Consider the following 23,611-nt stretch of genomic DNA (forward strand, 5'->3'; position numbering starts at 1 on the left):
ACATTTCTTCTCTCTTCCCTTATATTCCCTTTCACTATTATTTATATTCCCCAAATGAATGAGAACATATAATGTTTGTCCTTCTCCAACTGACTTCACTCAGCATAATACCCTCCAGTTCCATCCACGTTAAAGCAAATGGTGGGTATTTGTCATTTCTAATGGCTGAGTAATATTCCATTGTATACATAAACCACATCTTCTTTATCCATTCATCTTTCGTTGGACACCGAGGCTCCTTCCAACTAGCCCTTTATCTGATATGTCATTTGCAAATATCTTCTCCATTCTGTAGTTTGTCTTTTAGTTTTGTTGACTGCTTCTTTTGCTGTGCAAAAGCTTCTTATCTTGATGAAGTCCCAATAGTTCATTTTTGCTTTTGTTTCTCTTGCCTTCATAGATGTATCTTGCAAGAAGTTACTATGTCCAGGCCTGTTTAGTATAGGAGCAGCTACTTGGGGAACTGAGGAGCACTTAAGGCCCAAACTAGTTCATTCCTGTGAGAGCAGTTGTCCATAACAGTGGCACTTCCAGAGCCCCTGGAAGAGAATCGCTCTTACCTGAGAATAGGCCGCCTCCCTTTGCACATGTATCCTGCAAGCTCTGGGTAGAACTACAGGGTAGGACACGGCCTCTCTGCCCGAAGCATTTGAAACATCTTTTTACCAGTTCTTTGGTTTCTCTGCAAATTCAGTTCACAGCATAGAATTGTGTATCCACCTGGAATCCTAAACAATGTTTTAAGACATCTGAATCAAGCCTGCTGCTTTGTTTACCAGAGAAATGAAAGTGTAGCAATCTAAGTTAGTGGTTCCCAAACTTTCCTGTGCATCAGAATCAGCTGGAGGGCTTGTTAAAACAGATTACTGGGTGCTACCCACAGAGTTGTTGATTCAGTGGGTCTTGGGTTGAGCCTCCAATTTTACATTTCTAACAAATTCCCAGGAGATGCTGATAATAGTGGTTTTGGGACTCAGAGAACTACTGGTCTAAACAGAACTGACATTAAACTGTAAAGGACATCTCTAAGAAAAACCAGACACTCCTAAAGGTTAGACATGTCTGAATTAACTCAGTAGATATGAAATAAAATGGATTTGTTTTTGTCATTCATTTGTGTTCTATGAATGGAGGAACAAAGATGAATCTTCCTGAACTAAACAAAGCAAGGTTTGCATCAGTTTTTTCTTCAAAAATAAGTATCAGTATTCCTTGTACTATAAATTGTTTAAAAAACAAAGTAGCTATTCTCTTTTCAGATGCCTCCCTCAGTTATATTCAAGTAGCTAGGTATTTACAATGGAACTCACACCTCAACTTTTGTCATCATCAAAAATACCTGAAGTATTCCTAATTTCTCATAATAAATTATGTTTGAGTTTAAAAGTAAAAAAAAAATTGTAACAATCTAATCAACACAGATAGTATAAGGAGCTAGAATTAAGGTGTGATGAATAGTTTTTTTTTTCATCCTCAATAAAACCCCACCATTCTCAGAAGAATCAGTTTACTCACTGTAGAGCACAGATGGAACCAGAAATCTTACTGTACCAAAGCTTAATTTGAAACCTTCCTTTAGGGAATGGCCTAGACAGTCTCTTGGCAGGTGACAGTTCACATTCCTTCCTACTGTCCAGACCCCTCCCATGAGCCTTAAAAAGGCCAAGACACATTTTTTTAGTAATGACATTTATCATTCTAGACCCCTATCAATGTTGAATCCCAAATCTCTCCCTAGGCAACTTATGAAACAAAACCAAACATGCACACATAAAACACACAAAAAAGTCCAAACAGACTGGCCTTAGTCTATTATGAGTCTTTGTAGGGAACATCAAGATGCTAGGATTATCAGTACTCTGGATGCTTCAGAAATCTAAGGATTTGTCATATCCACATCCCAAAGGAGTTAGCAGGACACTGTAGAAGAGGAAAAACTTTTCCTCAACCCTCTTAAAGTTCCTGATTGAGTCTGAAAATTAAACTGACAAAGATTGACTAACAGGAGAGAAGCATACAAATGTATTTAATATAAGTTTTACATGACATGGGAGCCTTTATAAGGAAATGAAGACCCTAAGAAACTGAAGTATTTTATGCTAGGTTTGAGGAACAGTGGACAGTCATGAAGGAATATGATAATGAGTATGAAGCAAGTGTAGTAAACTGGGGGAAACTTAGCAAAGGCCTGTTTGTTAGTATTCTCTCAGTATCTCTTTGTCTTTGAGAATAAAGATACTGGGCACCTAAGTGGCTCAGTAGTTGAGCATCTGCCTTTGGTTCAGGTTGTGATCCCAGAGTCCTGGAATTGAGTCCCAAATTGGGGTCCCCGTAGGGAGCCTGCTTCTCCCTCTGTCTATATCTCTGCCTCTCTCTGTGTGTCTCTCATGAATAAATAAATAAAATATTTGAGGGGAGAAAAAGAAAGATACTCCTTCTTTCATGCTGTAGGGTAGGCCAGCTCTAACATGAGGGTTTTATGACTTGTTTCAGAGGAGAGGGGGTCAAAATGAACTTTCTGCTTCTGCCATTTTTTCAAAACCCTTTAGTTTAGCTGAGTGAAGTAAGTCAGTCGGAGAAGGACAAACATTATATGTTCTCATTCATTTGGGGAATATAAATAATAGTGAAAGGGAAAATAAGGGAAGGGAGAAGAAATGTGTGGGAAATATCAGAAAGGGAGACAGAACATAAAGACTGCTAACTCTGGGAAACGAACTAGGGGTGGTAGAAGGGGAGGAGGGCGGGGGGTGGGAGTGAATGGGTGACGGGCACTGGGTGTTATTCTGTATGTTAGTAAATTGAACACCAATAAAAAAAAAAAAAAAAAACCCTTTAGTTTAAAGCACTCAGTATGCCAAGGTGCTGTATTTTGGGATAGTGTGTCCGTCAACACTTATATACATGACTCTTTATTAATCAAATTTTGCAGATGGTCATTGAGACTCTCACTTATTATATTTGTGCACTGATTCTGCCTCTCCACCCCTGTTCTCTTCTCTACCTAATCTGCATCTAATCTTACAGAGAGTATAATTTTCTATGAAGTGAAGGGGTACCTGGATGGCTCAGTCAGTTAAGCATCCCACTCTTGATTTTGGCTCAGGCTATGATCTTACTGTTGGGCATAGAGCTTGATTCAGATTCTCTCCCTCTGCCCCTCCTCCCCTCACTTGTACATGTGTGCATGCTCCCTCTCTCAAAAATAAAAGACTAAAAAGAAAGAAAACAAACCTATGCTAGTTTGAACTATACCCCACTGTGTCCTAAGTGATTCCTAGGCAGGAATGATTTAGTTTTTCGCTTAAGCACTCAATATCTCATGGACTCTGAGAGTGGGCAGATGGAAGAGAATTTTGGGCCATGTAATAAACAAATGATTACTCCACAATTCAAATTCAGGCAGGATTGTTTCCAAGTCAAATTTCCTGATTGCTGCAGCTGATTCCTTAACAACTTTACATCAGTGTCTCTAACCTGAGAGTAGGGTTACAGGTCAGGCACTTAACCACAAGGCTATGGAGGTCATTTGGAACTGCCTTTCCAAGGATGAGAGTCCCTACATAAAGTGAGTGGAAACTGTAAAATAAATTAGAGAAAAATGAAGAATTCACTAGGAGGAAGACGAGGCAGAAATATATTCTAGAATTTGGTATTTGAAGCTGAAAAGCCAGTTGGCAGGTACATACCTACTACTTAGCTTTTCCCACAGGGAAGCAGAGGTTTAAAGACCTATATGCCTACAGCCGGGTTGTCCTTAGGTCCTGTAACCCTCATGGGGACATGCTAACTTTTCTTCACTTGATAAGGTGATGAGGAAACCTGTAGGACTTAATCTCATATAAATATAATCTTTAACTATAGGGTCATTTTAATAGCTTTTAGAGGTCTAAGGATGCATAAAATTGTCTTTCAAAACTGCATTATAAAAGAGACAGATTCAAAGTCTGACGAAAACTGGAGTTCAGCAGATCAGAAGTGACCTTGGCAGAAATATGTTCTCTAATTCCAAGGTCCTAAGAGGAGTTGTCAGTGGCCTCTAGCTAAAGACCACCAGGAACATAGCTATAGTTGAAAAGTTAGGTTGATTACTCAGTGCACTGAAGGAGAGTGCACAACTTGTGTATGTCTCAGAGGATGTTAGGAAGGATTTATTACAGGTTCTGGACTTGTGTTAGGTGATCTTGGGGAAAGATTTAAAGAACTGAGGCTTTGCTCTGTTTTGGATTCTGTTAGGAAGTAGCCAAGTATAGGGTTAACGCTATAGTTGGATATCTTCATTAAATCTTATCTAGAGGGAAGATAGACTCGGAGGCTAATTGGTAAAGATAGAAGGATGTTTGGTCATTTTGTGGTTTGGTCAAAGTTCATGTTCTGTCTCTTTTCAGACGTGATTATGCAGCGGTCTTGCTTTTGATTTGGCCACAACGATGACATAGTGGCCTTGTCTGATGTTGATGGCCCATGAAATTGTTTTACACCAAGAACACGAAAGCCTAGCTGTGGAGGGCTAGGCTAGCTGCTATATGTCAGTGGCTGCTTTTCTCCTTAGAGTGATTAGGGCTGGGTCCATCAGCCTGAAGGGAACCAAATTTCCTTCCTGCCAGGAGCCATATATAGCAGAAAAATGGTTAGATGTGCTGAAGAGGAAAGATTGGGGAGTGAATGTAGATGTGAATGAAAGAATCTGGTTATCCTGTAGTAGAACTTAAAAGCCTCAGTGAAAATAGTAGTCTCCTGAGGTAGTTTTTCTTTACACAAACAAAAAAATCAGATCAGAGTATACTTAAGAGAAGTAGATGCGAGAATGTAGCAGATTGTATTTTTCAAAGATGGCCACAGAAGTATCTCCCATCCCACATTCTTCTACCATGTGATCTTGCCACCCTTCCATTGAGAATTGGGGTTGATGTACCCTCTCCTTTGAATCTGGGCAGACTTTGATTATACTGACGAATAGAATAGACAGAAATGAGACCTGCGACTTCTGAGACTAGTCTGTAAGAGGCAGTGCAGCTTCTCCCTTATTTGCAAGGACATTGTAAAGTCCTGAGCTGCCTCATAAGAAGTCGGATTACCCTGAGGCTGCCATACTTTGAGACAGTCCAGGCCCATGTTGAGATCACTTAAAGGTCCTCCAGTCAGCAGCCCCAGTGCAGGTTCCACCTAATAGCCAACATTAACCAGGAGACCTGTGAATAAAGATACCTCTAGATGATTAAAGCTCCCAGCCACTGAGTCTCCCAGCCAAGGCCCCAGACATCATAGAGCAGAATCAAACTATCCCTGCTGTACTCTGAGTTCCTGAACCACAGAATTAGAGAGCATAGTACAAGGATTATTTTAATGACACTGTTTTGGATTGGTTTATCACAAAGCAATAGTAATCCAATCAGAGGCAGAAAAAAAGGGATAGAGTAAAAGACACAAAGAAGGTAGTTAGTAGAGGGAAAACAGGCTAGTGACAAAGCATATAGCTTTGCTGCTGCTGCTGGGCTCTTTGGTCCGAGAGATGCAAAATGGACAGAAGTGGACAGAAGGAAGCATCGAGTGAGAAGTTATCCAGTATGCTAAATTAAACTTCTGCAGGTAATTTGTACCTCCTTTTATTTTTTTAAAGATTTTATTGGGCAGCCAGGAAGGCTCAGCAGTTGAGCACCGCCTTCGGCCCAGGATGTGATCCTGGAGACCCGGGATCGAGTCCCACATTGGGCTCCCCATGTGGAGTCGGCTTCTCCCTCTGCCTGTGTCTCTGCCTCTCTCTCTCTGTGTCTCACGCCCTGGGCCCAAGGCAGGTGCTCAACTGCTGAGCCACCCATGTGTCCCCCTGTTTGTCTTTTCTGTCACCTTCAATCTTCAGTTTTGCATTATAGTTATCTGGGTGCATGTCTGGCCTTTCTGCTGGTCTGTGAACTCCTGGAAAACAGAGTATGTATTGGATTTGTGGGTTCACCATAGCTCCGTGATGGGTGTTTTCATCATCAGGATCTGTAGAGAGAGCACCTAAGCCTAGAGATGCTAGTAAAGATAATGTATCTTCACATTAGTGGCAGAACTAGGTCCCAAAACTCAGATCTCTTTATTCACAGCTTGATATTCTCCGCTAGATGAAGGAGAAAAAGGAGCAAAAGGGGGAAGAAGAAAAGCAGGAGGAAGTAGTATGCTTCATGGGGGAAAAACTTTGTGTCTGTTTTGTTCACTGCTGCATCCCCAGTGGCTAGAATAGTGCCTGGCACATAATACACACTTGATACATATTTTTTGAAACAATAAGTGATGTATGTAAGTAGGCATTCATGTACACAGATGATGACAACAGTCTTTAGGGGTGTGGGTATTGTCTGCCTATCACAAGTTTTTTCTTCTGCATTGTCCTTTTTTTTCCCTAAGATTTTATTTATTCAAGAGAGACACACAGAGAGAGGCAGAGACATTGGCAGAGGGAGAAGCAGGCTCCTTGCAGGGAGCCCTAAGTGGCACTCGATCCCAGGACCCGGGGATCATGCCCTGAGCCAAAGGCAGACACTCAACCGCTGAGCCACTCAAGCATCCCCTTCTGCATTGTCTTGATGCAAGGAAGGAAAAACTCATACCCAGAAAACCCAAGATTTTTCTGCATTTGTTTTTTTTTCACTGCTCTCTTGTACACTTTGTCTTTCCCTGGATTGCAATTCTGAGGACCAAGAGGCAGCTCCTACTGAACTCTTGCATTAGTGTTCTGATAACAAAAAAATGTGATGTGCTACACACAAAATGTCTTGATTTTATATAAACATTTTCTAGTAAAATTACTATTTCATTAAAATAAAAATGAAAAGGATGTGAGGGCGATCTGGCTGCGACATCTGTCACCCCGTTGATCGCCAGGGTTGATTTGGCTGATCTGGCTGGCTAGGAGGGTGTTCCCTTCCTCCCTCACTGCTCCATGTGCGTCCCTCCCGAAGCTGCGCACCCGCACCCCGATAGAGGAGGACCGTTCTTTGGTCAAGGGTATACGAGTAGCTGCGCTCCCCTGCTAGAACCTCCAAACAAGCTCTCAAGGTCCATTTGTAGGAAAACGTAGGGTAGTCAAGCTTCCAAGATTCCAGACACATCCAAATGAGGTGCTGCATGTGGCAGTCTGCCTTTCCAAAATAAATAAGTAAGTAAGTAAATAAATAAATAAATAAATAAATAAATAAATAAAAATGAAAGAAGAGCAGGGCTCATTATTATGGCTGCCTTTTATAGGCCTTGCTATTTGACATTACAATGAGACACTGGGGCCAGGGGCCAGGGTTGCCCAGGAGGCTGTGTGGTCTCAGTGGAGCTGAGCCCACGTGATGGAGGCCATGAGTGTGGCTGAAAAACAGGAAATAGTATGGATAAAACCACACTCTGTGGCCCCTGTACTCACTGGCCTGTGGTTATCATCCTGGTAACACCTATCTCAAGCCTCAGTAAGGGAATCCCCTGCCCCCTCAATCTAAATTCTTCCTCCTGTAGCTTGGTGGTCTTTTGTTTTTCTTACCTTTGCTTTTTGGGTTGGGAAGAAGATAGTCTTTCCTTAGCTCTACTGTAATATTTCCTCTTCCTGACTCCCACCCCCAGGGCCAAAGTGATTTGAACAAATTTACATAGGAAAATTATCCCCCCTACTGTCTATGGTACCTGAAGATACAATTTCTAATATTTAAAACCTGGGGCAGGGATGCCAGCTGGCTCAGTTGGTAGAGCACATGACTCTTGATCTCAGGGTCATGAATTTGAGCCCCACGTTGGGCAGAGAGATTACTTAAAAAATAAGGGATCCCTGGGTGGCGCAGCGGTTTGGCGCCTGCCTTTGGCCCAGGGCGTGATCCTGGAGACCCGGGATCGAATCCCACGTCGGGCTCCCGGTGCATGGAGCCTGCTTCTCCCTCTGCCTGTGTCTCTGCCTCTCTCTCTCTCTCTCTCTCTCTGTGTGTGACTATCATAAATAAATAAAAAAATTAAAAAAAAAAAATAAAATAAAATGAAATACTGTTTAAAAAAATAAAACACAGGATGAGCACTGGGTGTTAGGCTATATGTTGGCAAATTGAACTCCAGTAAAAAATATACTAAAAAAATAAATAAATATTTAAGAAATAATAATAAAAAATAATAAAATAATAAAACGTGTAGCAGAGGGAGTAAGAGTAAGAATATCATTTTGGGGGCAGCCTGGGTGGCGCAGTGGTTTAGCGCCTGCCTTCAGCCCAGGGCGTGATCCTGGAGACCGGGGATGGAGTCCCACGTCAGGCTCCCTGCATGGAGCCTGCTTCTCCCTCCTGCCTCTCTCTCTCTCTCTCTGTGTCTCTCATGAATAAATAAATAAAATCTTAAAAAAAAAGAATACCACTTTGACCTCAGTCTAGACCTAAACCACATGGTTTCTAAGAACCATTCCATCTGAGGAATTAAGGGGGCCTGCCCAGATTAAGAGCACAGACTCTGGAGCAAGACTTCCTGTGTTGGAATCTGGGCTCCATACTCTATAGGTTTTGATGACTTGGGCAAGTTGTTAATCTATCTATGCTGCAGTTTCCTGATCTGTAAAATAGAGGAGAGAGTTGTTAGAAAGATTTTCAGAGTTCATGTAGGTAAAGCACTTAGGATGGTGCCTGGTAAACAGTAAGTAATATCTGTTATTATCATCATTAAAGTTATTAAATCAGACCCTTGTTTGTATGTACCAGCAGAAGGCTGGAGGAGAGATGTGAGTGGTACCCCACATATGTAACAAATAGATGTTAGAGAAGCAAAACATGAGCACTTAAGGAATTACATCTAAGTGTTTTCAAAAGTTTTATTTTGTTTGTTTGTTTTAATCCTTTACTAAAAACAATCTCAGTTACAAGTTGTTGCTTGTGCTTTTGAAGTCATATCTACGACACTATTGCTAGTCTACTATTACAAAGATTTACACCTGTGTTCTCTTCTGTTTTATGTTTTATCTCTTACATTTAGGGTTTTGATCTGTTTTGAGTTAACTTTTGTGTATGGTGTAAAGGAGTCTAACTTCATTCTTTTGCATGTGGATATCTAGTTGTCCCAGCACCATTTGTTAAAAAGACTTTTTTTCCTGTTGAATGGTCTTGGCACCCTTGTTGAAAATCAATGGCCATAAAGGTCTGAGTTTATTTCTGGATTCTCAACTCTATTCCACTAATCAATATATTTATCCTATGCCAGTACCAGTCTTAATTACCATAGCTTTGGTGTAATTTTGGAAATCATGAACTGTGAGTTGTCCCAGTTAATTTTTTCAAGATTGTTTTGATCATTCTGGCTTCTTTGCATTTATTTCTATGTGAAGCTTAGGATCATCTCATCAAGTTCTGTAATAAAAGACTGCTGGGGTTATGATACAGATTGCATTGAATATGCTGATCCATTTGTGGAGTATTATTATATTAACAATAATAGGACAGCCTTGATGGCTCAGAAGTTTAGCGCCGCCTTCAGCCTGGGGCTGATCCTGGAGTCCTGGGATTGAGTCTTGCATCGGGCTCCCTGCATGGAGCCTGCTTCTCCCTCTGCCTGTGTCTCTCTCTCTCTCTCTCTCTTTTTCTGTGTCTCTCATGAATAAATAAAATCTTTAAAAACAAACAAACAAACAAAAAACAATATTAAATCTTCTGATCCATGGGCATGGAATATCTGTATATTTAGTTTCAGTATAGCACTTCTTTTATTAAATTAATTCCTGAGTATTTTATGCTATTGTAAATGGAATTGTTTTATTAATTTTCTCTTTGGAGTGCTATTGTTAGTGTATAGAAATGCAGTTGACTTTTGTAGTTGACCTTGTATCTTGCAACTTTGCTGAATTTGTTAGTTATAATAGTATTTTTGTGGATTTCTTAGGATTTTCTGTATACAAGACCATGCCACCTATAAATGGAGGTAGTTTTACTTTTTCCTTTCCAATATAGATGCTTTTTATTTCTTTTTCTCTCTTCATTGCCCTGCCTTGCATGGAGTAAGTGCTCACCAAAAGGCAGCCATATTTTTATCTCTGAGTCCGGCCACAAATCCAGATGCTGAAATGCACAAAGCCTGGAAACCACATAGGTGTGGTCAGAATCTGAACTGTTTTTGAATGCGCTCTACGATTGCTTTATTTCTTTTCTTTTTTTTTCTTTTTTGAGAGACAGAGAATGAGGGCATGAGAACGTGAGCAGGAGAAGGGGCAGAGGGAGAGGGAGAAAGAGAATCTTAAGCAGGATCCATGGAACCTGATGCTGGACTTGATCTCATGACCCTGAGATCATGACCTAAGCCGAAATCGAGTCAGATGCTTAACTGTGCCATTCAATGGCCCCTATTTCTGTTCTGTTAACTTTTAGAATTTGGTAGCATTTGGGCAGCCCCAGTGGCGCAGCGGTTTAGCGCCGCCTGCAGCCCAGGGTGTGATCCTGGAGACCTGGGATCGAGTCCCACATCAGGCTTCCTGTATGGGGCCTGCTTTCCCCTCTGCCTCTCTCTGTGTGTGTGTCTCTCATGAATAAATAAATAAAATCTTAAAAAAAAGAATTTGGTAGCATTTTTTTAAAATGCCAGCATGTTTTGTTCATGTTAGGAAGAATTATATGGGGTGTTTTTTGTTTATATTTAACACAACACATTAAAGGGAGAGCACTCATTTTGGAGGCAAAAGGTTTGAAAGAGGGAGTGATCCAACAGAGAGAACTCCAGGGACTAGATGAGATTCAAAATGATGAGGTCTTGATTAGTTTAACCTACTAGGAGATTCTACTATCTGAGCTTTTCTTTCCTTGGGTTTCAGAGGTCCAAGGTTTTTATTTATTCAATCATCAAACAGGCATTGGGAAGTGGCATGGGCTTAATAGTATTTTCTTAAACTAAAGCATGCACTCTGGACCCAGGTCAAGCTTGAATCTGAGCTCTAGCTAACATTTCCTAGCTCTGTGACCTTGGCCAACTTACCTAACTTGTCTGTGGCTCTGTTGCTTCATCTGTAGCATAAGGATAATAATATTATATACTTCATGGATTTGTTGTTAAGAGTTAAGTGAGTTAAAGCATAATACATAAAAAACTTAGATAAGTTCCTGGCATATATTAAGTGTGCAACAAATGTTAAATAGCTATTATTTTTATCGTGGGTGGAAATATAGCTATTTTAACTTCCTGTTTACATGTTTAATTCTCTGTTTATATGTTCAACTAGCTTTGTTCATTGTTGATATGAGGGTTATGATATGATATGCTCAACTTTGAGCAGTTCAAGTAACATTTCATTGAGAGGGACTGTTCCCTTCCAGAATTTTTGCCCTGCAGAACTAAGAGCTGACTGCATCTGCGAAAGGCAAAGTAGTGTTAGAGAGCCACTGGATGGCAGTATTGTCAAGGGATTCAAGCAGCAGAGGACAAAACCAACCCTTTCCAGCCAAGAGTTCATGTTCATGTCTGCAGCAGTTTTTTTGTCCTCTACGGAAGTTCAAGCTATGATTTCTTTTCCAGTGTTCTGCTGGTCTTGGAGCACTGCCATTCCTGCCCAAGGCTTCTTGGGAGACCTTTGACACCCTTAGCCATTTTGTCTTTACTGAGCAGAGGAGAGAAATTATGCTGAGTATGTTTTCAATTCTTTGGATGTTGGGTTTCTAATTCCCATACTACTGACTTGCTGTTTCTTTTGCTACACCCCCAGAAATGGAGTTAAATGGCTGAGGGGAGAAGCAAAACTATCATTTTTGAAACAGCAAGCGCTATATCAGCAATTGTATATAATCACTTCATTGAATTGCCATGAACCCCTGAGAAATTAATTTTGTCATTTACTTTATCCATCACTCTGCTTAAACAAGTATTTTTTTTTATTTTTTTTTTATTTATTTATGATAGTCACACAGAGAGAGAGAGAGAGGCAGAGACATAGGCAGAGGAAGAAGCAGGCTCCATGCACCGGGAGCCCGACGTGGGATTCGATCCTCGGTCTCCAGGATCGCGCCCTGGGCCAAAGGCAGGCGCCAAACCGCTGCACCACCCAGGGATCCCTTAAACAAGTATTAACATAAGTGTGGCCAGTTGTACTTTAGTTATACCCCCACTCAACACCACTGGATTATTTTCAGATAAATTTCATATATCATTGTATTCTTTCATTTTTAAATATTTCTTACATACCTATAAAAGATTAAGATTTTTTAACATGTCTCCTTGCGGATCCTGCGCCGGAGGAGACGCGCGCTGCTAACCTGGTCTCCTTCGAGCTACCCTTACAGCCACTAGTCTTGGGGCACAATGGCAACTCTTAAGGAAAAACTGATTGCACCAGTTGCAGAAGAAGAGGCTGCAATCCCAAACAATAAGATCACTGTAGTGGGTGTTGGACAAGTTGGTATGGCATGTGCCATCAGCATTCTGGGAAAGTCTCTGGCTGATGAACTTGCCCTTGTGGATGTTTTAGAAGATAAACTCAAAGGAGAAATGATGGATCTACAGCATGGGAGCTTATTTCTATAGACACCTAAAATTGCGGCAGATAAAGATTACTCTGTGACTGCCAATTCTAAGATTGTGGTGGTGACTGCAGGAGTCCGCCAGCAGGAGGGAGAGAGCCGCCTCAATCTGGTGCAAAGGAATGTTAATGTCTTCAAATTCATTATTCCTCAGATAGTCAAGTACAGTCCTGATTGTATCATAATTGTAGTTTCCAACCCAGTGGATATTCTTACATATGTTACCTGGAAACTAAGTGGACTACCCAAGCGCCGTGTGATTGGAAGTGGGTGTAATCTGGATTCTGCTAGATTTCGCTATCTTATGGCTGAAAAACTTGGCATTCATCCCAGCAGCTGCCATGGATGGATTTTGGGAGAACATGGCGACTCAAGTGTGGCTGTGTGGAGTGGAGTGAATGTGGCAGGTGTTTCTCTTCAGGAACTGAATCCAGAAATGGGAACAGACAACGACAGTGAAAATTGGAAGGAAGTGCATAAGATGGTGGTTAAAAGTGCCTATGAAGTCATCAAGCTAAAAGGATATACCAACTGGGCTATTGGATTAAGTGTGGCTGATCTCATTGAATCCATGTTGAAAAATCTCTCCAGGATTCATCCAGTGTCAACAATGGTGAAGGGCATGTATGGTATTGAGAACGAAGTCTTCCTGAGTCTTCCGTGTATCCTGAACACTCGGGGCTTAACCAGTGTGATCAATCAGAAGCTGAAGGATGATGAGGTTGCCCAGCTCAAGAAAAGTGCAGATACCTTGTGGGATATCCAGAAAGACCTAAAAGATCTGTGACTTCTGGCTTCTAGGCTGTAGAAATTTAAAACCATGATGTAATTAACTGTGAGCCTTTAGTTTTTCATCCATATACATGGATCACAGTTTGCTTTTATCTTCCTAAATATGTGAATCTGGGCTCACAAAATCAAAGCCCATGCTTGGTTTAATGCTTGCAATATGAGCCTTGAACAAATAAAATTAACTACCGTAAAAAAAAAAAAAAAAAAGATTTTTTAACACAACATAGTACTATTACAACACTAAAATAACAAGCAATAATACCTTAACATCGTTAAATATCTAGCCAGTGTTTAAATTTACCTGGTTTTAGTCTCATTGTTAAAAATCGCATTTACTTCATTCAAATTAGGGTCCAAACAAGACCCATAGATTGCATTCATTTGATATGTGAACTCCATTTTACATGGAGAGAACCTGAGGATCAGAGATATCTGTTCCAGTTCAAAAACAATTATCTACTGAATCAGACTTAGTACTAGGTGTTGAGGATACAAAGCTTAGGAAGGCACAAGTCTTTACTCTCAGGGAACTCAGACTTGTGTTTCTGTAATGCTCTGTGAATGTGTCACAGGACTTCACACGTTATGCTACTAATATGTAGTTATATATCTGTCTTCCCAGGTAGATGGCAAATTCCTTAAAATATAAGGGCCATTTTATGGTTAACATTGTATTCCTAATATCTAGCATAGTCCCTGGTACATAGTAGGTATTTAACAACTGTGGGGGGAGGAATAATTTTGGGCAGTGGGAACCAGTGAAGAGTTTCAAGTAGGGCAGTAGCATGATAAGATTTTCATGGTAACTCAAGTTGTGTGAGACCAGAGCTCAAACAAGAGGTCAGGAGTGAAGATCTGGGAGTCACTGTATATAGGTGGAGCTTGAGAGCCTGACAGTGGATGCCATCACTCAGGGAGAAGACCTGCAGTTAAATTGGGAGTGGACTAAGGAGGGAACCCTGAAACTTACCAAAGAGTTGTAGGATGAAAAACCCATGAGAAAGATGGAAAAGCAATAGCCAGGGATACTAGAAGAAAACCAGGAGAATATGTTGCCACAGAGGCCAAAGGAGGTTGGGGCACCTGGGTGGGTCAGTGGTTGAATGACTGCCTTTGGCTCAGGGCATGATCCCAGGGTCCTGGGATCAAGTCCTGCATTGGGCTCCCTGCAGGGAGCCTGCTTCTCCCTTTGCCTATGTTTCTGCATCTCTCTCTGCGTCTCTCATGAATAAAATAAAGTCTTAAAAAAAAAAAGAAGCCAAGGGAGGAAAGAATTCAAGAGGGAGGGAGTGGGGGTGGTTGACACTTTTGAGGCAGGTAAGGAGATAGTGGTTGAGAATAGTTCAGTGCAGTTAGGGTGTGGTTGGTGGTGGAGGAGTGACAGGAAATAAGCCCAGAAAGGCCTCATCCGAAAGGGCAACATACACACACACACACACACACACACACCCCTCAGTCACCAGGCTAAGGAGTTAATGCTTCATTCTGTAGATAATGGGGAGTTATCAAGGAGTTTAAAATAGGAGTGACCCAGGGCAGCTGGGTGGTTCAGTCAGTTAAGCATCCAACTCTTGGTTTCAGCTCAGGTCAAGATCCATATGGGGCTTTGCACTCAGCTTGGAGCCCGCTTGAGATTCTCTCCCTCACCTTCCCTCTCTACACCTCCACCTCATGTGCTCTCTCTCTAAAACAAATAAATAAAATCTTTGAAACAAAACAAGCAAAAAACAGGAGTGACCTAGACAGATCGTGGTGTTCTAGATAGGCCAGGCTGAGACATCGTAGAAGATGCTGTGGAGGAATGGAACTGGAAGCAGGGCTCATTCAAGCAGAATAAAGTGGCTCTTGGGCAGTGAAGGTAGGGACTGTCTTTTAAGAACTTTAGTAGTTAGGAGCGACAGTGACGCAAGATGGCAGCCACCACGGGCTCGGGAGTACAAGTTCCTCGCAATTTTTGACTGTTAGAAGAACTGGAAGAAGGCCAGAAAGGAGTAGGAGATGGCACAGTTAGCTGGGGTCTAGAAGATGATGACGATATGACACTTACAAGATGGACAGGGATGATAATTGGGCTTCCAAGAACAATTTATGAAAACCAAATATACAGCCTTAAAATAGAATGTGGACCTAAATATCCAGAAGCACCCCCCTTTGTAAGATTTGTGACAAAAATTAATATGAATGGAGTTAATAGTTCTAATAGAATGGTGGACCCAAGAGTCATATCCGTGCTAGCAAAATGGCAGAATTCATATAGCATCAAAGTTGTCCTGCAAGAGCTCCGGCGCCTAATGATGTCTAAAGAAAACATGAAACTCCCTCAGCCATCCGAAGGACAGTGTTACAGCAATTAATCAAAAAGAGAAACCACAGGACCTCCCCCTCCCCACCCATTCGATTTAAGCAGTCATTTTCCACAGTAGTACATTTTCTAGATACGTCTTGTAGACCTCAAAAGTACTGGAAAGGAAGCTCCCATTCAAAGGCAATTTATCTTAAGATACTGTAAACAATGCTAATTTTTTTGTCCATTTGAAATATGTAAGTTGTGCTATAACAAATCATCCTGTCAAGTGTAACCACTGTCCACATAGTTGAATTTCTGGGATCAAGAAAGTATATTTAAATTGATTCCCATCATAACCGGTGGGGCACATCTAACTCAACTGTGAAAAGACACATCACACAATCACCTTGCTGCTGATTACATGGCCTGGGGTCTCTGCCTTCTCCCCTTCTCCTCTTGCTGGCTCCCTCCCTTCCTCCCTCCACCCACCCCTCCATCCCTGCAACAGCCCTCCAGCTTGGGGTGGCTTGCTAGAATAGGCGTGAAGGTTTCAGGTCACAGCCTGTGGGACTACTGCTGGATGTGCAGGGGTGCAGCTGCACCCCTGGTTTCTTTTTTTAAGTCTTAAATGATGCCCTCCCCTCTCCAAGCCATCATCCTTTCTCCACTTCCCATGACCACCCTCGGCCAAAGCATAGATCGTAACCCCTCTGCTCCCCTCTGAAATTGGCCTTTGGTGAGGAATTCAGGGCTTTCCCCATATCTTCTCCCCCACCTTAATTGAGGGGTGCTGCTTTTTCCTTCCCCCTCAAGTCCCTTTTTGCACCATCACCACCCAATACTTCTTGCTTTGGCCAGAAGCCATCAGGTAAGGTTGGAAAGAGTCTCTGACTTCCCTTGTTTAGTTTGGAACCACATTTACTCACTCTCCACCAGCCTGGGAATGAATATTGGGTCCTCAGCCCTGCCACCCTCTGCTGTCATCATCAGCTTATGCTGTTTTTTAGCTCAGGTTTTGATAAAGTGAAAAGAACAGTCACCAGGGGTACTCAGACCTTCCAGCTCTCAAAGTGCTTGGTGGTAAAACTTGGAGAAAGGCCACAGAAGACACTTGTAAGCACACACAATCCCTCTGAATGAATTGTTTTCTTTTCCTGTAATTGCTTTTGCTTTTAACAATTGAAGAAGTTTTAAACAGGGTTCTCTTTTTTTTCTTTAAAGATTTTATTTATTTATTTATTCATGAGAGACACAGACAGAGAGAGGCAGAGACACAGGCAGAAGAGGGAGAACAGACCCCATGCAGGAAGCCTGATGTGGGACTCGATCCCGGGACTCCAGGATCATGCCCTGGGCCAAAGGCAGACACTCAACCACTGAGCCACCCAGACATCCCTAAACAGGGTTCTCATGTGGTCATCTTACAATCCATTTGGGTCTAGTTTGGAATCTGACAACTGGAACAAAAAGAACCTTGGATTTGGTGCATACTTTGGTTTTGGTGCTGCTGCGTCTCATGGTCCTCAGCAGGGATAGAGAAAGAACTCAGTGTGCACAGCAGATCCCCGAAATTGGCGGGCTTGACTTCCTGGCAAATTGCTGCATTTTTCCACTTTTCTGTTCAGGACCACTAAATGCTGAGATGTGGATGCATACAGAAATAAAAGTGATTCATTGTGTTCTAAAGATTTTCTTTTTAATTTAGTGTTTGTGTAAAACCACCTTTTGAAGCAGCAACTATCAAGTCTGAAAAGCAATCGATGTTTCCATTAATCTTTTCCTGGGGATACCTTAGTTCTAAGGATTTAACATCCTGTAAGTAAAGATGAACATAACAGTATTCCATAAGCAGCCTTTTTATTGTCAGACCATTGCCTGATTTTAATATAATAAAAAAGAAAGTGTGCGTTAATATTTAAAAAAAAAAGAACTTTAGTAGGTAAAACTGGCAGGCATTGAAAATGATAGTTAATACTCATTGAGCACTTATATGCCAGGCATTATTCTCAGTGCTCATGTGAATTATCTTCCATAATTCTCACAACCAACCAATGATATAGATAATGTTATTAACCTCATTTTATAGATGAGGAGCTGAGGTACAGAGAAAAAAGGCAATTTGCTGAGGATCACAGAGCTAGGAAACTACAGAGCATAGATTCAACTCTCAGTGGTTGGCACTAACATACTCTAACCTGGTTCATTGCATGCCACTCTTAATTTATAGATTATTTTGCCTTGATCACTCTGGAGAGTGAGGGGGTTGTCAGTTAGGATCAGTCTCAGCTGTGAGTTATCAGACATCCAAAATAACTGGATTAAAGAGGATAGAAATTCATTTATCCTTCATGTTAAACCCTGAAGAACTTAATGTCCTTTCATCTCCACAGTGTGACACTTTCCCTCATGGTACAAGAGAGAGTTCCAGCCATCACATTCATGTTCCAAGCAGCAGAATGCCCAGTGGAGGAAAGGGGGAGAATAGATACTGGGGACAACTAGTATTCTCTGCTGTAAGAGAAATTCCAGGACTCTGCCATAAATGATTGCATGGAAGGTGGGGTTACCACCAATTGAGATAGAGAACACAGCAGATCTGGTAGATCTTTATTGTTTTCCCAGTGTCTTTCCCTTACCCTGGAAACAAAACCCTTTGTTTTGGTAGGGGTGGGTGCTACTTCTTTCCTGTCCAGCCATGCAGTTCTAGTGGGAGCTTCCAATCATAGTAGTTGATGTGATTGGTTGATACATGGGCATGTGATCTAGATTAGAACAATGAGAATTCTTCTCTTCAATATTTTGATAACTTGAATGGGGAAAAATATTGTGTCCCACTTTTGTGGTATAGCTAGGAGATGTGTTAAGAGCCAGGAACTGCTCATAGGCCCTTTAACAGCCACAGAGAGGAAGCTTAGCTGAGAGACTGAATCAACATGTAGGATGAGTGGTAGATTCCTATCAGTATTCAAGTGTTTGATCTTAGTTGTCCTTGAGGCCCACCTACATCCATGTCCTTCCTCTGATTATATGAGAATTCCAATAAATTTCTCTTTTGCTCAAATTAAAGTTGTGTTTCTGTCCCTTTCAATTAAAATCCTGATTAAGCTGTGTTTTTTTTTATTTTTTTTATTTATTTATGATAGTCATACAGAGAGAGAGAGAGAGGCAGAGACACAGGCAGAGGGAGAAGCAGGCTCCATGCACCGGGAGCCCGACGTGGGATTCGATCCCGGGTCTCCAGGATCGCGCCCAGGGCCAAAGGCAGGCGCCAAACCGCTGCGCCACCCAGGGATCCCTAAGCTATGTTTTAAAAGTTATTTGTGGAATCATTGTAGATGTGTTTAGGGTGTGTGTGTGTATGTGTGTGTGTGTGTTAAGGGGGTCATACTAAATAGCAACCAGAAGCAGGGAGATGATTTATGAGACAGTTTTAATAGTGTAGATGAAAAACAAGAAGTATCTGAATTAAGATGATGTCAGTGGTTACTTTAGCTCTTGGCCAGGCTTGTCATGTTTCTTCTACACCTTGAACCAGTTGCCTATATCTGCAGGCTGGTTATCTTTACATGGATAGGATGCAACTGATCACTATTCATTATGAGCATATTTTCTACTATGTCTTTGGCCATAGTTATAATGGCTGCTTAAAAAGTCCTGCTAATTCCAGGGGTGCCTGCATGGCTCAGTTGTTTGGGCATCTGATTTGTTTTCTGCTTGGGTAATGGTCTCAGGGATAATGAGATCAAGCCTCACCCTACTGAGCCCTCCCTGTCAAGCCCCCCTCTTCAAGCCCCCATCAATCCCTGTGTTGAACCCTGTAGCAGGCTTACCACTCAACAGGGCATCTGCTTGGGATTCTCTCTCTCTCCTTTTCCCTCTGACTCCTCCCACCTCTCTCTCTCTCTCTCTCTCTCAAATAAATAAATATTTTTTTAAAGTCCTGCTAATTTCAGTATCTAGATTGTTTTGCAGCAGTCTTCATTGATTGCCTTTTTCCTTCACTATTGGGTCACATTTTCTGTTTCTGACATATCCAGTCATTTTGATTTGTCTCCTAGACATTGTAGAAGACATGTTGTAGAGAATCTGGATCCTATTATGTCCCTCTGAAGAGTACTGATTTTTGTCTGTTTGTTTTAGCAGGCAGTTAACTTGACTGAACTCAAATTCCATAGTCAGTCTCCCTGGTAGTAAGCAGCAGCTAAAATTTCCACTCAGTTCTTTTAGGTTTAGAGGATGTTTGGAGACTGCCCCATGTGTGCATGGTTTACAGGCCAGCCAGAGATTTAGACAGAGTTTATACAAAGAATTGAGGGCTCCACCTGTCAGGATCTCTCCATTCCAGGATTTTGCCCCATATATTTCAGCTGCTGAAATTCTGAATTTTGCCTTCTGATAAAGATTCAGTTTTACCCACTTATTGAAGCCTGCCCTATGGCTAAAAGCTTTAAAGAATGGGAATACCACCTAGTTCTAATCCTATCTTTTAAGTATAGATTCTGCTCTAGTTTCTGCCTGGTTTGGGTTGTTTGCCAGTACTTTCAGGTAGTTGATTTTACTATCTTATCCAGAGTATATTGATACATTTGAGGGGAGGTGAGTTTGATAGAAGCTACTTGGTCATTTAGTGGAAGTCAGAAACTGGTCACTTTTATATAACCTGTGGCCAATATAGCAAGAATGTTCTAGTGAGGTAGTAAGAAATTGTACCCAGGACCTGGATGTGGCTTGATAAAAGTAGTTTTTATGACTAGGTAAGCTAAATATGATGAAGTTTCAGGATGACAGGTTCAGGGGGGGCTTAATAAGCCTCTAGGTAGGCTTTCCCATGAGTTGAAATAACTTCATTGTGGACAGGCAGAATCCTGCTACCACCAATCTGAATGCCTCTTTGCATGAGGAGCTTCACTTCTTAAGTGTCCCCTATCCTGATATCTCTTGGTCATCTCTGCTTTTATTTTTATTTTATTTATTTATTTTTTTTTGCTGCTGATTTCTTTTTTTTTATTGGTGTTCAATTTACCAACATACAGAATAACCCCCTCATCTCTGCTTTTAAATGACATTATTTGAGGGGAGCCAGACTGGCTGTCAGTAGAGCCTGCAACTCTTGATCGCAGGGTTGTGAGTTCAAGCCCCATGTTGAGTGTGGAGATTCCTTAAAAATAAAATATTTAAAAAAAAAATTAAAGATATTGAGTTTATTGCAGTGAACTATAACTTCTATACAATTTATAGATCCTTGTAACAGGCCAAGATCCCTACTCAGTCCTCTACCAGATGTAATATCTGGAATGGGGAAGAGTGGATAAATTGAGGAGCTTCATAGCATGTTCAATGGTCAGGGATTGGTAACAAGATATATGAATGAGGATTTGAGAGAGAGTAAGTTTAAGATGACTTCCAAGTTTCTGCCTTGGCCATCTGGAATGATGGTCAATATAGGATAGAGGTTCTAAGAAACAGAGCAAGTTTAAGGGAGAAGATGAATTCAGCTTTGGCTATGTTTGAAGTACCACCCATGTCAGAGTACATATGAGTCTGGGGGACTGGAGAGAGATCTGGGATGTTGAGAAATTCCTGTAATTGAGGAATTCTCAGTAGATAAGTAATATATAAGGCCATAGGTGTAGATGATGTACCCAGATAGCATGTGCAGAGTGAGAAGAGAATTGATAACAAAGCCCAGTAGTCAAGGGGAGAGCATAAGAAATGAGTCAATTTAGGAGACTGACAAAAAGTAAAAAAAAATTAAAGGTAGGGCAGCCCCTTTAATTTAAAAAATTAAAAGTGGCTCAGCGTTTTAATGCCGCCTACAGCCCAGGGCATGATCCTGGAGACCCGGGATCCAGTGCCACATCAGGCTCCCTGCATGGAGCCTGCTTCTCCCTCTGCCTGTGTCTCTGCCTCTCTCTCTCTCTCCTATCTGTGTATTCTCATGAATAAATAAATAAAATCTTTAAACAAAAAATTAAAGGTATACTAAAAAAGTAGTATATAGAAGCCAGAGGAGGAGAGTTTCATGAAAGAGTTAGTGGACAATAGGGCCCAATTCAGCAGAAAAAGCAAGTAAAGCAAGTACTGAAAAGTGTACATTGGATTTAACAACTAAGAGATCTTTACCTCAGTGATCGTGATAATAGTGGTGTGGCAAGGAGTGTTGCCAGATTGCAGTGGATTGAGGTGTGCATGGCTGTGGTAGACTTTAACATGTGGCTCCTATTAACCATTCATCACAATAATCATTCCCCTATGTCATCCCCTACTCTTGAATTAGGTGGGTCCTGTAAATAAGTTTAACTGATAGAATGCAGGGAAATGATGCTGCTTGACTTCCAAGGGTAGGTTGTAAAGAAGCCTTGCAACGTTTGCCTTGTTCTTTTAGAGCCCTGAGCAATCATGTAAGAAGTCTGGTCTCCCTGCTGGAGAGATCCCATGGAGAGATCATGAATTGATATGGAGAGAGAAAGAGAGAAGAGAACCTAGCTGTGCCCAGCATCCCACATATTACCACTAAGGCACCAGGCATGAAGAAAACCATCTCAGACCTTCCAGATCAACCTAACCACCAGCTAAATGCCACTGAATAACTCCAGTAGATTTCACATGGGGCAGAAGAGTTGTCCAGGGGGCTTGCTCAGATTTCTCACCCATACAGTGAGTGTAATAAAATGATTACTGTTTTCGGCCCCAAGTTTTGGGTTGGTCTATTACACAGGCAGCGATGTATATCTGGAACATTGGCATTGAAGTAATGGAGACTATAAATGCATGTCATACCTCCAAGAAGCTTGGAAAGGGAAGGATCAAATAAATGGCAGCTGGAAGGTCTCATAAGTTTGAGGTAGCATTTTTTAAAGACGGTAGAGACAGAGAGCTAAGAGAAAGAAGTTCTCTGATGAAGAAGAGAGAGGAGATGGCTGATGTATGAGGTTTCTGAGAAGGGAAGGTATGAGATGTAAAACTCCAGTGGATCCACCCCGGGGGGATACCCAGGTGGCTCAGCAGTTGAGCGCCTGCCTTTGGCTCAGGCGGTGATTCCAGGGTTCTGGGATCGAGTCCCGCATTGGGGTCCCTGCAGGGAGCCTGCTTCTCCCTCTACCTATGTCTCTGCCTCTCTCTGGGTATCTCTCATGAATGAATGAATGAATGAATGAATGAATGAATGAATAAATAAATAAATAAATAAAACCCCAGTGGAAGTGCTGATCTTGGACACAAGGGTAGTGGGACACTTTAGCCTCTAAAATAGGTGTCTGTCACCCTCTTGGTCTTTAAAAATGCGAGACCAAGACCATTTTCTATGTACTGAATCTGAGAGAATATGTGATAGTTCATTGGACAGCAGTGGATCTTTCAAGAATTGGTTGACTGAGGCACTTTGTCTGGTTTATTCACTTAACCTAGACCAGGAGATGACTTGAATTCATACCCTTAGTTTTATATTTCCTCTGTTAACTTAGAGCCGATTCTGTCTACTGAGAATATTGAGAGCAGGGATAAGTATTGGGCTAAAGGATAGTGACAATTTGAAGAGCTGCTGTGAGAAGTGAGGGCAGGAACTGCCTAACGCTTTGTGAGAGAGGATTTCCAGGCAGTATTATTAGGTTGAAAACCACAGAGAGATCCGGTGGGGCGAGTGGGGGGAAGACGCTGTCGCAAGATGGCGCCGGCGAGGCCGCGGGATGCCCAGTGAGCGCGCCCCGCCCGGGGCCCCGCGAGGCTGCTCCTCTCCTCCCTGCCGCCGCCGCCGCCGCCACCGCGGCCAAGCCCCGCGCCTCGCAGGTACTCCCGCCCGCACGCACTCCGCGAGGCGCACAGATTGCAGCGACAAGTGCCGGCTCGCCTCGGGGTAGCGGATCTGCCCCGGTGCGGGTGCGCCCGACAATAAGGCATAAAGAACTTTTTCTTGCAGCGGGCCCCGGCCTGCAGCCTCCCCGCGCGCCCGTGCCCCACCACGCCCCTCCGGTTCCCCGCGCCCTCCAAGGTGCCAACGCTCCGGGCCGCTGCGCTGATCTCCGGGCGGCCGGGGAGGAGCGCATGC

At 42.1% G+C, this 23,611-nt stretch overlaps 1 protein-coding gene and 1 pseudogene across 1 annotated transcript; both read left to right on the forward strand.

The window, feature by feature from the left end:
- Window positions 1-12,242: 12,242 nt before the first annotated feature.
- Window positions 12,243-13,487, forward strand: LOC144307669 (L-lactate dehydrogenase B chain). The gene has a single exon (XM_077887604.1). It carries the CDS (start codon window positions 12,793-12,795, stop codon window positions 13,273-13,275), a length of 483 nt encoding a protein of 160 aa, XP_077743730.1. The 5' UTR covers window positions 12,243-12,792; the 3' UTR covers window positions 13,276-13,487.
- Window positions 13,488-15,178: 1,691 nt separating this feature from the next.
- On the forward strand, window positions 15,179-16,766 carry LOC144307686 (ubiquitin-conjugating enzyme E2 variant 1 pseudogene; annotated as a pseudogene).
- The last annotated feature ends 6,845 nt before the right edge of the window (window positions 16,767-23,611 follow it).

The sequence above is a fragment of the Canis aureus genome, chromosome X, assembly GCF_053574225.1.
Source record: "Canis aureus isolate CA01 chromosome X, VMU_Caureus_v.1.0, whole genome shotgun sequence".
Classification (NCBI taxonomy): domain Eukaryota; kingdom Metazoa; phylum Chordata; class Mammalia; order Carnivora; family Canidae; genus Canis; species Canis aureus.

Coding starts and splice junctions, on each gene's coding strand:
- LOC144307669 (XM_077887604.1), top strand. CDS start 12,793: ATGGCTGAAAAACTTGGCATTCATCCCAGCAGCTGCCATGGATGGATT.